This window comes from Solanum dulcamara, chromosome 12 (assembly GCF_947179165.1).
Source record: "Solanum dulcamara chromosome 12, daSolDulc1.2, whole genome shotgun sequence".
Lineage (NCBI taxonomy): Eukaryota > Viridiplantae > Streptophyta > Magnoliopsida > Solanales > Solanaceae > Solanum > Solanum dulcamara.
The window spans coordinates 41,156,225-41,171,585 of record NC_077248.1 but is presented as its reverse complement, the minus strand read 5'-3'; the positions used below and the strand labels follow the sequence as shown (position 1 = coordinate 41,171,585).

At 33.2% G+C, this 15,361-nt stretch overlaps 1 protein-coding gene across 4 annotated transcripts; it reads left to right on the top strand.

Moving 5' to 3' along the window:
- The first annotated feature begins 501 nt into the window (after positions 1-501).
- On the top strand, positions 502-13,571 carry LOC129876351 (coatomer subunit delta-like). 4 transcript variants are annotated; one of them, XM_055951765.1, is made up of 8 exons: positions 502-710; positions 1,169-1,228; positions 1,471-1,510; positions 3,297-3,601; positions 5,123-5,315; positions 5,422-5,575; positions 6,444-6,506; positions 9,093-9,294. In XM_055951765.1, the coding sequence occupies exons 2-8, from the start codon at positions 1,226-1,228 to the stop codon at positions 9,250-9,252; spliced, it is 918 nt and encodes a 305-aa protein (XP_055807740.1). In that variant the 5' UTR covers positions 502-710; positions 1,169-1,225; the 3' UTR covers positions 9,253-9,294. The 4 variants fall into 4 exon arrangements, with proteins under 4 accessions (XP_055807740.1, XP_055807739.1, XP_055807741.1 ...); XM_055951764.1 differs by lacking the exons at positions 502-710; positions 1,169-1,228; positions 1,471-1,510 and adding an exon at positions 1,538-2,591 and having other exon boundaries at positions 9,093-9,306; XM_055951767.1 differs by lacking the exons at positions 502-710; positions 1,169-1,228; positions 1,471-1,510; positions 9,093-9,294 and adding exons at positions 2,418-2,591; positions 13,391-13,571.
- Positions 13,572-15,361: the final 1,790 nt, after the last annotated feature.

The following is a 15,361-nucleotide window of genomic DNA, read 5'->3' as shown; positions in this document are numbered from 1 at the left end:
ACCGACCGATATTCAACTCTACTTACCATCTTTAGTAGCCCGATTATAAGAATTATCTAAAATGGCCATTTAGCCATAACTTTTTCCAAAAAAATGGCCAGTAACCTTTCTTTTGCGTCTTCTTCTTCTTCCCCATCCTCCTCTTCCTTCTTCTTCCGTGTTTTCTTCTTCGTTGCTGACTCTTTTTCTTTAAAATTCGACATACCACAAACATGAGTCATGTCGAGCGAATTCTATATAAAAAAACTCAAAACGTCGAAATAATTTCATATTTAAAAGTTGGGACCGTTTAGAAGTGATTTTTAATTGGTGGGGATTGAATAGTTAGTGTATAATTCATGTATAATTATATTATATTCAATTTTTTTAATGTATCATAATATATAATCAATTTTTATGATTTTGACTATTTTTAATATAAATAAAAACATCACTGTATTTATTATAAACCAACTGCTCTCTCGAAGCTATCCCTTAAATAAAAAGAAGTCTATTGGTAACATTTTGTTGTAGTAGTATTGATGTATAGACTGCCAATAGACGTTCATTCCGTATTCAGACGAAATCTGAAGCAAAATAAATGTAAGACAGAAGTATGCAGACTAGCTTGAACTCCGGTGCTTTCATATATAAAGTCACTTCGTTCTTCCGTCCCGCATTTGCACACTGATCCGGTTGTTCTGCTTCAGCACGTAATTTGATCCACTTAGGTAACTCTCGATCTCTCTGAATCCCTTTCGAAATTGCTGGTATTCCGTCGTCTGATATCTTCTCCTTCCAATTTTGGTTGTTGATCCTAGGGTTTTGTTACTATCCGATCTGCTTCCCAAATAGTATTCTTTGTTAAATCTATGCTAAGATTCATACGGTTTCCAGAGTAATACGCTGTTGATCTCTTGTTCTACGTATACTTTAGTGAATTCATGTAGTTTACAGTAATATCCTCCTATTTGCAAAGCATAATCCTTTCTGGAGGAGGGGTACGGTAGTTGCATAAACTAATCAAAATATGATGATTTCTAATTGATAAACAGAACTTTGTTTATTTTGTTACTCTAATTCTTTGGTGATGCCAATAAATTGGAGTTTTTTTCGGGTTAGTTATTCTTATGCATAGTTATTTGAGAAGTTTAATTGGTTCTTACTAGACAAAATGTTTAAATTCCAGGTAATACACGATCCATTGATTAAGGTCTGAATCAGCAAGATTTTCTAAGCTGTGAAAATGGTAATATTTACTGGCTTATCTTTCCAATAAATTTTGTTGACTGAAAACTATTTTCCTGATGTGATTCTGGTTGTTGATGAGCTTATAACTATATACCATAGTTTGGAAGCTTATTCTTTCGCTGAATATTTTACAATCTCCATAAATAAAATGAGGCATTTTCTAAGAAAAATGGAGTTTGTTAATTTTGAGAAGAATCTTGTGATAATAACTTCAATCTGGTCTTTTGATATGACCTGCAGGTTGTTCTAGCTGCATCCATTATTTCTAAATCAGGCAAAGGTATTACCTGAACTATCTCTGTTTTTGGAATCTCTGGTTTCCTGAAAGGAATGTGAAGTCGGTCTAATAGCTTTTGTTGTGCCATTCTAAACAAATTTGTCATCTTTCAGTTAATTGATTTGTTCTTTTGACAAAACTATGAGGATAAACTAGTGAGATCTATTTCTCTGCATTCTGATTTGCAAAGCTATGCGAGTAATTCCCTTTTTGAAGTTTACAGATTGAACATTATAAAATGGCCTAAGAAAGTTTGTTCATATATTATCGTTGAGGGATGTGAAATCTGTTAGCACTCAAGAGTTCAACCATTACAAATAAGATTTAGGAATGCACTTGATAGTACAAGTTGGTTTATATTATGTTCGAGAGATGGAAAATTGCAATGAATGGAGAAAAAGAAAATTCCATAGGTTTAGCTGGAGGTACGAGAGTAGATGATCTTTGATTTTTTTTTTAAAAGCAAGGTCATTGGGTGGACCCCATGACTATTTTTTATTATCATTAGTAATAATTAAAAGAGTCTTCCATCAAAAAGCAAAAAGCCACTAACTACTAAAAAAAATTAAAGAAAGCAAAAAAAATAATAAGACTAAAAAATGGCCAAAAGTCTTGTTCAGACCATTCTTGAGCGGCCCTTTCAGTTCACTATCCTTGCCGGCGAGAGACAAGTTGTTTCCGGTGAAGCTTGTCATTTCTGCCATTTATCTCAGCTCCGAGGTAATTGTTGTGCTATTTGTTGTTCTCCTTTTTCTTCCTTCGAATTATCTGTCTTCTGCAAGAAATGATTGGGCTTTTCTGCTATGTATCTGAGTCAAAATCTCGCAGCTACAACATGGTCCTTTCATTGTGTCGATTGTATTTCTTCTTGCTGTAACTCAAGCCGATTTTTAGATCTATTATGATTTGGGTTTCTATTGTTAAGAAGTTGGTATGCCTGTTGTTGTTCCTCTGTTGGGGTTGGGTTTATTTACTGTGTCTTTTCCTTCTTTGCTGATTTTTGTCATATTGTCCTTGTGTTTCTTTGCTGGTTCTGGATTTGGAGCAAGCACTGATGTGGATTCATTTTTCACCAAGTCCAAGGGTTTGTATTTGTTGTACCTTATAAATGTGCTATGTGTCTTTAGCTCAAACACCTTGTCGAGGATGGTGCATTACTAAGTTTTGCATATTTTTCCTCATGGCTTCTTATATACTTTAAGAAAAGTATGTGGAGCTCCTTCAATTTTAATTAGTATTAAATGTCTATATATTGGGGAGGACTAGTGTTATCAAAGGCGCGCCTAAGCCTTGAAGCGAGGCACAATACATGTTTAGCGCTTCGCCTCACTTAGTGTCGTTATAAGACTGACATATTTTTCCTCAGCCAATGAGCGTAATCTAAAGAGTTGACACTAAAAAATTACTCCTTGTCCTAGAGTTTGGATTTCGAGAGTCAAACAGTTTAAGTTGTGACCGTAAATTTGGGCATGGAATATTCAAGTGTTTTAAAAATTTATGTATTTGGAACTACGTAAAACATACTTGTTGTTTTTGGTAGGTTAGTTTTGCTTCACCCATGCTTCTAAAGCATCATCATGTGTGCATAATTTGACTCCTGGAATCAATTGGTAGGCCCAAAATGTTTGTGCATTTACATTGTGTTATTTCTCTCATAGTTCTTCCTTTCTATCCTTTGAATAAGCATGTTCTTTTACTTATTGAAAACACACATAATTTTTGGAGAAACCTCGAGTACATGGTCGAAAACCAATTTGGAATAATTAGCTCATCACATTTATGTGATCAGTTCGTCCAGCTGCATCTGCTGTAGGCCCCCCAAAAGGTCTTGGTATGCAGCTAGGTAAAACACAAAGGACCAATCAATTTCTGGAATCCCTGAAAGCTGAGGGTGAAGTCATTGTCGAAGATGTCAGACCAAGCATTGGTCAGTCCAAGCCAGCTGCTGCACCACCAACTGATCCTGTCACCCTGACTGTTGAAGAGAAAATTAATGTAACATTAAAGCGTGACGGCGGTATCAGCAACTTTAATGTCCAGGGTACCTTATCTCTCCAAATTCTGAACCAAGAAAATGGACTTATCCAAGTTCAGGTTCTCTCTCTCTCGCTTTCTCAACATGTGTAAGCATCTCTTTGAGTTTCTTTTTTTGCATCTTTAGATCTATTTTAAAAACCAAGAAATGGTAATACTGCACACTTCCTCTTGAAAGCAATGGTGTTGGACAATTGATACTGGCACACTAAACATCATTAGTCACACTGTCCTGCATTGGATCCAAACAAAGAGGAAGCTAAAAGATTCTTGATTCACTGGTTTGGCACCTGGCAAGCGCGAACAAGGCAATGCCAATATCTAGTAACATAAATATGACAACTTCTCTGATGTACTGGAAGTATAATGTAATTAAGTTTATTAGAAAGTATTCTTTCAAAGAATTTGTGTCAATATTCTAGTCTTGTCGCCTCGTGGTCAATGAAATGGATTGAGGTCCCAAGTTCAAATCCCAGTGGAGGCAAAATATACTAGGTGATTCCTTTCCATCTGTCCAAGCATAGAGTTTAGAGTTACTGGCCCAATAACTAGTGAAAGGTAGCAGATACCTTGTGGAATTGGTCGAGGTGCACGAAAGCTGGTTCGGACACTGCGGTTATGAGAAAAAAAGAACTGTATGTCAAATAACAGCTGTATTGAAGGGTATATGAAATCACTATAGATACATTTTTCTTTGATTCTATTGTTTGCATAGAAGGTATTACACATGTTTATGACACTCTACAATCATATGAATTGCGTTGATATTAGATTATTTACATCTTATTATGCCCTAATATTTTGTGTCCCTTTCGTTAGTAAAATACTTTGTCCATGAGTTCCTTTGATTTGTTTCCGCATTCCCTGGTCAGTACCCTGCTCTTTGTAGTTTGTAAAGAGATCTTCTATAGAAAGCAGGGTACTTAAGTCATCTGTTATGCTTCTAGTTTGTATCAAATGAATTTAAAATACAATTACAGGCAGTCATGGTTTTGGGTGGATTGTACTTTTTATTCGTATAGATGCAATTCATGATTTCTGCCCCACACACTTGTCTGTCTTACTCTTTAAAGCTGATGATAGAAGTCCTTTGCAAATCAAGTATTTGTCATTCGTTTATCTTCATTTGCATAACTCTCTCTTTGGTTTCGTTTCCATAATCATCTTTAGACAGATTGTGTCATGATTTTATAGGTCAAATGTGTCTGCCAACATTTGTTTTTTGGCTCCCCCATTCCATTTTTTTCTCTTTTGGAAAAGAAGTTTGTTACCTTGTCATATGTTCCTTACTTTGTCATAGGACATGGAACTAAGAAGCATTGGGAGGGGTGTTAAACCAAATAAATACGCGCTTCCTTCTTTTGAATAAATTTTTCTTCATTATGGAGCTGTAGCAATGCCTTTTCTAGGCTTACCACTTGACTACAAAGTTGAAGACTCAACTAGCCCCCATATCAGTTTGAAATGTGTTTAAACATGATGCTTTAGCTCCTACTTTGCAGGCCTATCTGATCTCAGAAGGCAGGGATAACCTTGATGGTTTTGCTTGATGGTATTTGTCATCTGTTTCTGTATGTTCAGATTGAAACCAGTGGTAATCCAGCCATCCTCTTCAACACACACCCAAATATCAATAAGGAGTTATTTTCTAATGAAAATATTCTAGGCCTCAAAGAACCTAGTAGGCCTTTTCCTGCTAATCAATCTGGTGATGGAGTTAGTCTCTTGAGATGGAGAATGCAAAGTGCAGATGAGTCGATTTTACCTTTAACTAGTATGCTTCGAAATTTTTGGTTGTTCCTGTGTGCATCTCTGTTTTTTCACGCTTTAGTTACAGTCATGTTTAATCTTTTATAATTAATTTCATATTTTTTTCTCAGTTAACTGCTGGCCTTCAGTTTCTGGGAATGAAACCTATGTGAATATTGAGTATGAAACCCCAGCACAAATTGATCTACAGAATGTTGTGATTTTTGTACGTCTCCCAGCTCTCAGGGAAGCCCCACGTATACAGCAGATTGATGGAGAGTGGAGGTGACACTCTAACTTTAAACATTTCCCTCCTTTTATATCAAAGATGAATATTTTTGATATTTGGAATGATATTTGCACAGATCTTATTGTGGTAGAGCTTTTAAAGCTGAAATGATTTTATACAAAGCTGTCAATATCTCTGGAGGGCTAACAGTTGTTTAGTGCCTTTAAGTCGGTTGTATAATACGGCCAAGGCAAGGATGTGTTTTCATGTTTAAATTAATGTGTCACCTGCTGCTTCCCCAATTTTGGTCAAGCTGTTTCACTAGGTTTCTGGGATAAGACTTTTGGAGATTGTGCAATTACCACTTTCTTTGGTTCTTTAATTGGAGGGATGGATGGTATTTGGTTATTCTTGTTCAATGCTGAACTTCAATTCCATGTGCATTCCTAGATGAAGAAACCAGCATTTTGTATCCATCTTGTTGCACCTTGTATCAACTGTCCTCTGATGATAAAAAAAAGGGAATTTTGGTGTGAATGTTGGTTGAGTATCAAAATGTTCAATTTTATTAGTGAATTTGGGTTGCAAAGAGTTTCGAAATAATGAATTTAATTGTAGTGGGGGCACAAATTCCAGATGTATTTTTCCTTTAATGAAGTCATGCAGCTAAAGCTGAAACGGAGGTGGCATGATTACTTTTAGAACGAAATGTGAATGAAAGAATAAACACATATACTCAAAATGTCAACCAGACACTGATAACTGCTACCATGATTTGTACCCCTAGTAGTCGCAAACCAAGATTTATTAATATGCCCAAGACTCTGTCCATGTACTGCAATGTGATTGGGAGAACAGCTGGGGAGTTCTGTTCATATGATCAAATGTTCCATTAAGATTCAATATTTTTACCATTGACTGCAGGTATGATTCCAGAAATTCTGTTCTGGAGTGGTCTACAGTTCTCATTGACAATTCTAATCGCAGGTTAGCTTATGTTGAAACTTGCTTTTATTCTGAAGCATGCGATCTTAAGTACTTGTTTCTCATTCTAATGTGGAAATGGAAACATTGCAGCTGGTAAGTATATAGTTAAGAGACTAAAATCGATAAGTATATAGTTATGAAACCAAACTTGATAAATTTTTGAATAGTGAAAGGATTAAATCCAATAAATGTATAGTTAAGAGACTATTTTAGACCTACTCTTATAGTTAAAGGACTCTTTATGGCATTTTCTCATGTATGTGGCGTGATTTTTCTAATCGAAAAAAGGCCTAAAATGCCATCAAACTATTAAAAATGGCACAAAAATGCCCCTCATCCATCTATTGGGCCTAAAATGCTATTGATATCCACCTTTAAGTCCAAAAATGACTTTTTCTTTAGCGGAAAAGGGCATGAGGAGCATTTTTACATTTCCAATAGTGCGAGGGCATTTTAGGACGATTTTCGTAATTAAAATTCTGTTAAATAAATTTTAATTTATTATTAATTTTAAATAATTAAATTGGAAGCAATAGATGGCAATCACGTGTTTTAAAAAAATTATTCAAATTATTTAATTAAAATTCTGTTAAATAAATTTAGATTTATAATTAATTTTAAATAATTAAACTGTAACCAATAGATGGCCACCATATGTTTAAAAAATATTACTCAAATTATTTAATTAAAATTATGATAAAGAAATTTTGATTTATAATTAATTTTAAATAATTAAATTTTAACCAATAGATGACTGCCACGTGTTTTAAAAAATTATTCAAATTATTTAATTAAAATTATGTTAATTTTTTTTAATTTATAATTAATTTTAAATAATTAAATTATAAGCAATAGATGGCCACCACATTTTAAAAAAATTATTCCAATTATTTAATTAAAATTATGTTAAAGAAATTTTTGATTAATAATTAATTTTAAATAATTAAATTATAACCAATAAATGATCACAACGTGTTTAGAAAAAAATATTCAAATTATTTAATTAAAATTATGTTAAAGAAAATGGCTTGATTTTTCTTTTCTGTTTAATAATACTAATTTTTTTACAATACGTATAAATAAAATAACTAAAAGATTTTAGTTATACGTATAACTAAATTATTTTCTGATTATTACAAGCTAATTAAAAATTATTTTAAACTAAATTAGTTATTACAAGATAGTTAAAAATAAATAAATATTTTTTTTTAATTTTCACAAGATAGTTTTAGATAGTTATTGTAAAACTACCTTGTGATAATAAGTATAACTAAAAGATTTAAAAAAAAAATTAATGTTTTTCTCATAATTTATCCAAACCAAAACAATGTACATGCTTGATGACCATAAAAAACTAAATTCAAAAGAAAAAAAAACTACACCAAATAAATAAGTTATTTTTATAAGAGAATTTAATTTATCTTATTACTCAAATTTCTCTATGTAAAATGAATGAAAAGAATAATGAAATTGATCTATTTCAAAATTTATAAACAAAAAAAAGTTGCAAATCTATCATTTTATAATTTTGAACTTCTAAAAAATGATTAAATTTCCCTTAATAAAGTCGTTGGAGTACAAAATTTGAAATCAAAACATGTGAGAGTAGAACTTTTAATATTATTTTCATTGTAAGAAATTTATTTCTATTAAATATAAATAAATCTCTTCCCACACCTAATGGGTAATAATTTTTTACTTCTTATAATAAATTTTAGCATATTCAATTCATTAGTTGCAATAATATGCTCATTTTATCTTCTATTGAATAAAATTATGATTTATATTTTCTTTCGTCGTGAATTTTATTTTGAATCGTTGAGGTAAGGTTCTTTTCATAAGAGTAATTTGAAGAAAAAATAGCGGGGGAGAGAGAAACAACTGAAAAAATGGATTAAGGATTTAATTTCGCTGAGGCATAAATTTCGTTAATATATACCTAAATTATCTGTATAACGAATGGATAAGAGACCAAACCTAAATATATACCTATATATTTAAAGGACTAAAACTGGTAAGTGTATAGTTAAGGAACCAAACTTGATAAATTTTTAAATAGTGAAATGACTAAATTCTGTAAGTGTATAGATAAGGAACCATCTTAGATCTACGCCTATAGTTAAAGGACTATTTATGACATTTTCTCCCACATACATATTTATTTTATAAATATACTTTATTATAATTATTAATATAATTAAATAAACAAATTAGGATTATTTTATATTAGATTATTTTTTTAATTAGGATATGCAAGAGTAAAAACGGAAAGAAATCCTCAAATCTTTAACTATGCTTAGGGATTTAAGGATGATACATGTCTTTCGAAAAGGAAAGGAATCCTCAAATCTCTTTTGATATTTTTCTCCAAAAAATCACTTATATATCTCCATATCTTCCTTTTTTTCTTATTTCAAAGCTTAATCGTGTGTGTTTACAACTTTTAATCAAATTTTTTTCGGAGCACTTCTTTTTCATCTACTGCTCACAATTTTTGATTTTGCTTTATTTTTTTTAATTGGGGTTTTCTTCAATTTCATTTTGGGATTTTATTTATTTTTTGTTTCAATTTGAAATCATATCCAGAAAAAAAAAATCAAAAAATCTATTTACCCCCCAAAAGAGTTTGAGATTAGTTGAAGAGAATAGCCTTGGGTTGAGCGATAGACGAAGCTTCGAATTTGGTGGACCAATAATTTCAAGAGAAACTATTTTCTATATTGAGAAGTTGCCGAGGTCAAACTAAGATCAAGAGTGAATAGATAGACATGGAACGTATTAGAAAATAATTTGTTGATCGTTTCTTTGTTGGATATCTTCATTTAGTTTGTGAAAGTGTTTTGTGAAACTTATGTTTGGCATTGATAGGTATTTTGTGTTTTTTTTTCCACTTGAATGATTCAATTACGTATAGTACCTTTCCATATTTTAGTGTTTTTAATTATAGTACTTACGTAGAGTGCTTTCCCAATATATATATCCTCATAAAGATGATCAGTTTATAAACCAGTTCTATATTTGTATGACTTGTCTTTACCAATGAATTAAATGTATAGAATCTTATCTTCTTGAATTTAATTTAGTCTATTATATCACTTTGAAATCAAATTTTATACCTATATTATACGCAAACTCGGTTCACATTACATCAGCTATCTCTCTATCATTTGTTCTTAGCATGAGACTTTAAATTGTTCAGACCTGTTTATATATTAAATATATACACGGCATATTAGGGTGGAGATTTTTTTTTTTTTTTTGGGGGGGGGGGGGGCATCAATGTTTAATGTTATGCTAATGTATACAAACTGTTAAATTTATGAATTTAGACTGATTTATTTGTTCTTTCATCTTTTATAACATTGATATATCTCCAATAAAAGCTCGCTGTATGAATGCTAAGGGTAAATTTGAAACAATAATTTTTGAGAAACATGATAAGTAATTCAAACGGAGGAAGTACCTCCTATTGGGAGAAGTTCTGCCTTCTACATATGTGAACTAATATTACATTAGAATTCTCGTTCTCTTAGGTTCATATATTTGTGCAAGTATTTGCCAGTATTATCAATCGATCTTTGCTTTGCCCCACCCTTTTATTAGAAAAAACAGTAAACAAGCGAATTAGAGCAAAAGAAAACATGAGCTGAAATAAAAAAAATAAAATTATCCATAAGATTAATGCTATACAAGGAAACACGAAGTGCCAAAGATGAATAAATAACAATATCGACTATGAAGTTGATAAAAGCTGAAATCAAGAAAACGAAAAATAGCTACTTGTATAAGACACCCTCAACTAAATAAAGTTCTGAGCTCTTGCAAAATGCACACAATATAACTTACAAAGATATGACTATTATAATATATATATATAAGGCAAACGGATGTCTAACTCTCTGAAGTCAAAACAACCTTGTCAGTAATATGTCTCAGTAAGCTTCAAAGAATGATGCATATATAATTGTTGCTCCCAAACGCATACACAAACATACATGATTGCAAGTAATATAGTGACTTACTACTCGAATTTCGTACTGACAAAGACTAGTGATTTTACGGTAAATTAGAACTCACTATTACTAATTAATTACGTACATCTTACCCTCTCCAAACCCACTTATAAAATTTCACTAAGTATGTTGTTGTTATTGTATTACTAATTAATTAAATAAGTAAATGATTTTATTATTAACGATTGCAAGAATGTAAAAACTAAGTTATTTATGCTACATAAGAGTTAATATGACAACTTCACACTTTATAAGTAACACATAGAGATGGATAGTCTAGGATTGTGGATGTGGCGCCAGTCTTGTTGCATTATCAAAATAGTACCTCTTAATTCAAATTATCACAACTGCTAATTAACCGGATCGTCGATACTTGTAGTAGTCTTTCGACCTGCTACGAACCCACTCAATATAGATTGCCGCCTATGTTTATTTGAAATTGATCCATGAAGAAAGCATATGTTCACGATATTTAATTAAACATGGCGATAAGGTATTTCTCTATCCTAATTGCAAATTCTTAGTTCACTACTAAAAACTTAGATCACGTTCTCTTCACACTTTCTTTAATCTAACCATATCTTTTCAAAGTATGTTAATTAGATAGTAGATATAACTCAATTGATATATACTCAATCAATCAATCAATTAATCACAAGTATAAGAAGCGGTAGTAAGTTAATAATTCAAACTAAGATGTACGTACCCGTTAAATAATAATAGTCATGGATATTTCACAATCCTTAAAAAGGAAAATTAGTCACTTTTGTTCATCAAAATAATTACAAGGATATTATTAATCATACATAGCATCTAAGAAAGCTGAAAAGAATTATAAACTGATGAAATATAATCTGTGGCTCCAATGTGCTCCTAATGCGAAACCCTAGTAAAACATCTGAACCCTTTCATAAATGACCTTCAGGTCTATTTATAGTCATAAATAAAGTATTAGTTGAACTATACCTAGTCCATTTTTGGATTCACCTAAAATCAAACTCTATTTTTCCTCTCACAGTGCCATGTTGACCATCGCTCTAAATGTTACCGCATTGGGCGATGAGGCACAATTGTAACACCCCGTGGTATTTAACTTAGATCAATTTCGAAGAGCCATGAAAAAGTGAGGAATTTGGTCTGACCAGTGAGTTATGAGTGAGGCCTACGACTCTTAGAAGGTTCTACGAGTCATGGGCGGGACTCTTAGGGTCCCCCAACACTTAGAAAAATTTGAGTTGTTGAGCACCATCCTACGATCCGTTTCTATGACTTACGACCCATAGGATCAACCGTAGACCCAAGTGTCACATTCCAGTAGCTACTAAAATATGCACTGAGTCCCACGAGAGGGTCCTACGGCCCATAATAAGTTCTACGAACCGTAGGATGGTCCGTAGTCCCCAAGCCTAATTCCCTCAGTGAAACCCTACGACCACCTTGTATGATTCGTAGAAGGGTCTATGACTCATAGGTAGGTCTCGTAGATCCAATCCCCAAGTTCCAATACGTTCAATTTTGGACCACCAATTCCTACAACTAATCTTCTACGGTCTGTAGGAGTTCTTATGGTCCGTAGGTTGACCCATAGGCGACCCAAGGCAACTTTTAATGAGGGGTAAAATTGTCTTTTTTTACTTTTTTCAAACCAAAATCTTGACGTTTTAAGACTAAAATAAGTCCATTATCAGTGCGCAACAATGCCTTTTCCTCATTAACATTAAAATATTTTGAGAGCAAGGATAGGAGAGAAGGAAAAACTAGGGTTCAAGCTTTTCAACCAAGATTTTTGAGTTTTGCTTGGATAATCATCATTTTAGGTATGTAAGTTTATTGATAACGTTGGATTGATTTTGTCCTCCCTACATCTTTTTTCAATCAGTATTAGTTTGAGTTTCAGTATATTATATTGAGTTTTTGAGTTGATTATGTAAATCTTTTAGTGAATTTCCTGTATATTCATTGATATTGAGATTATTCCTATGAGTTCAAGTCCTTGAAATTTTCATTCATTTTAATATTCACATGAACTATATTTGAGTATCTATATTGCGTACATTTATGCACTATTTTGAAATAAAAGAATGATATATTTCATGTCTTAAATTGAGAAAGAGTTTTGAGCATGCGTTTGAGTTAGAGGAGTCTTTCATTCACTGATTTTGTGCATGATCATTATCGAGTATAAATGAGTCTGAGTAATAATGAATTGAAATATTTATCTTGACACTGAGTTGAGAAGTTAAAGTTATATTTTATGCATTCACCGAGTTGAGGAGTAAAACCATCTTAAGAGAAGTTGCGAGTTGAGTTAAATTGAGTAAAGTCCAATGAGACTGATGAGATAACATTTTGAGTACTTATACTTACTTGAGTTCATGAGTATAATTATATATTTTGGAAGTAGTATTGAACACTGATTTGGATAAGAGTTTAGAACAACTCAAACCCCATAAACTACATAACCAGTGCATGATAGGATCGTACCGTTGGTTCGGGCGATTCCTCACTTCAATATCTGATACAGACTTTTATTAGATCTATGAGATGAGTTGCATTTCCCTTGCTTTGACAAAGTATTGGACGACCGTGGCAATGATAATAGTTCATTATATCATCACAAGGCTCATAGTGATGATTGTTGGTTAGAGAAACTCTCTAAAGAGTATAATATAATTTTTATACTGAATTGCATTATTTATTTATATTTTGTAAAGCAATGTCTTATTCATATATTGCATGCTTTACAATTATTGAAGTATTCACCCCATTGAGTTATCTGAGCATTCTTGAGTAAGTTTCCGTTCAGCTATTTTACATACCATATATTTCATGTACTAACACCATTCAACACGATATCATTTTATGATACAGATATAGGTGATAAAGATCCTCAACAGGCGCATCGTTGAAGATCAGTTTCCTCCCAGCTTTTGGTGAGATTTCCTTGCATTTGGAGGCACTCTTTTGATTACTCAATTTTTTATTTATTAGTCCTTCGAGGTAACCGTGGGCTTGTCCCGACTCCTATTCAGAGTCAGGTTTAGAGGCTTCATATACTAGACTTGAACAAAAATTGAGTCATTTTCAGTTTCTAAGATCTTGTTATAAACCATTCATTTATTTATATACTTGAGTATTTGAGACTATTAATTGAGAAGAATTACATATATTCTTTATATGTCCATCTGAGTTAGTTAAGTCTTCTTTTGAGTAGTTAGCTAGGAGAAGAGTTCGCTAGGAAATCAGCAATGGTTTTTAAGTGTCGGCCACGCATAGGATGTAAAATTGGAGTGTGATAAACTTAGTATTAAAGCACAGAGTTCAAGAGTCCTAGTATGTCTATGAATCCGAGTCTAGTAGAGTCCTCCTTATTGGTGTGAAGCATGCCATATCTATAACAGGGAGACTACATGACTTTGTAAAATTGTCTCACTTCTTTCATACTCCAGTTCGTGCGATAGAGTTTAACTCTATGAAATATCCTTCTAATTCATGTGTTTCACGTTTTTAGATCATGCCTTCAAAAAGTACTCTACGTCAGAGGAACATCATCGACAACAAGATTCTACCACCATCTCGGATGTAGACCAGAAATCAAACCCGAGAAGCTGAGCTTGAGAATGAGAATGGTACTCAAGAGGTTCCACAGACTGGTCAGCCTACCATGACTTCTGAGGCCAAGTTTCGAGGAGCAATTTCCATGCTCACCCAATTGATGTCTACTCAGTCAAGCATCAAAGTACTTCGATCCCTAGATCTAATTTTCAAGAGCCATTTGCTGCTACCAGAATTAGAGATTTACTGAGGATGAACCCACCAGTCTTTACTAGATCCAGAGTTGAGGAGGACCCCAGAACTTCATAGATTAGATGTGAAAGATCCTCAAAGCTATGCTTGTGATTTAGGTTGAGAGAGTTGAGCTTGTTTACTATTAGCTCAAGGATGTTGCAAATGTATGGTACAATCAGTAGGATGAGAGTCATGGTGAGGATGCTGACCTTACTATTTGGGATAAGTTCAAGAGTGTATTCCTAGATCACTTCTTTTCCCGAGAGATGAGAGAAGAAAAAGTTGAGAAGTTTGTGAACATGAAGAAAGAGGGGTTGACAGTGAAAGAGTATAACCTCAAGTTTATCTCACTGTCTAGGTATGATCTAGAGATGATTCCTGATGTGAGATCAAAGATGAGAAAGTTTGTCTTTGGCCTTGGCAGATATGTGAAAAAGAGTGTCAAGCTGCATTGTTGATTTCAAATATGGAGACCACTAGACTTATGGTGTATGCTCAACAGGTTGAGTAGAAAAAGAAGAAAGATAGGGAAGAGCACCAACATAAGAAAGCAAGGCTGGTAGGTAATGAGACTAACCATCAGAAGAGTGGTAATGACAATCGATATTTATTCCAAAGGAGGTATTCTGGTTAGGCACCATCATTAGCTAGTGCACGAGCAGTCAATAATAGGAATGACCGGAGATCTTAGAGCAACAAGAACTTCAGAGTTCAAGGCTCTCAGTCTCAAGGTAATGTGGCTCAAGGTTCTTCACGTAAGCCACCTTGTAGTAAGTGTGGTAGATTAAACTTAGGAAAGTGTCATGATGGAACCAATTTCTATTCTAAGTGTGGTTAGATGGATCACTTTATGAGGGATATCCTATCAGACAGGCAGGGTAATGGGGGCAACGAGGATCAAAACTTGAAATTACTGAAACCTGCAGTTTTTGGCACCAAGTGATGACCATGAAGGACTTCAAAGGTCATGGTCCACACCACGCCTCATGGTGAGCCACCCTGGAAGTGGTTCTAAAGCTCAGACTTATAGGAAGGGACCATGACAAGGGACCA

Excerpts from the sequence above, each read along its gene's own strand:
- LOC129876351 (XM_055951764.1), top strand. The coding sequence starts at position 2,441 with ATGCCTGTTGTTGTTCCTCTGTTGGGGTTGGGTTTATTTACTGTGTCT. Across the intron at positions 5,316-5,421 it reads GTCGATTTTACCTTTAACTA|TTAACTGCTGGCCTTCAGTT; the intron begins GTATGCTTCGAA and ends TTTTTTTCTCAG. Across the intron at positions 5,576-6,443 it reads CAGATTGATGGAGAGTGGAG|GTATGATTCCAGAAATTCTG; the intron begins GTGACACTCTAA and ends CATTGACTGCAG.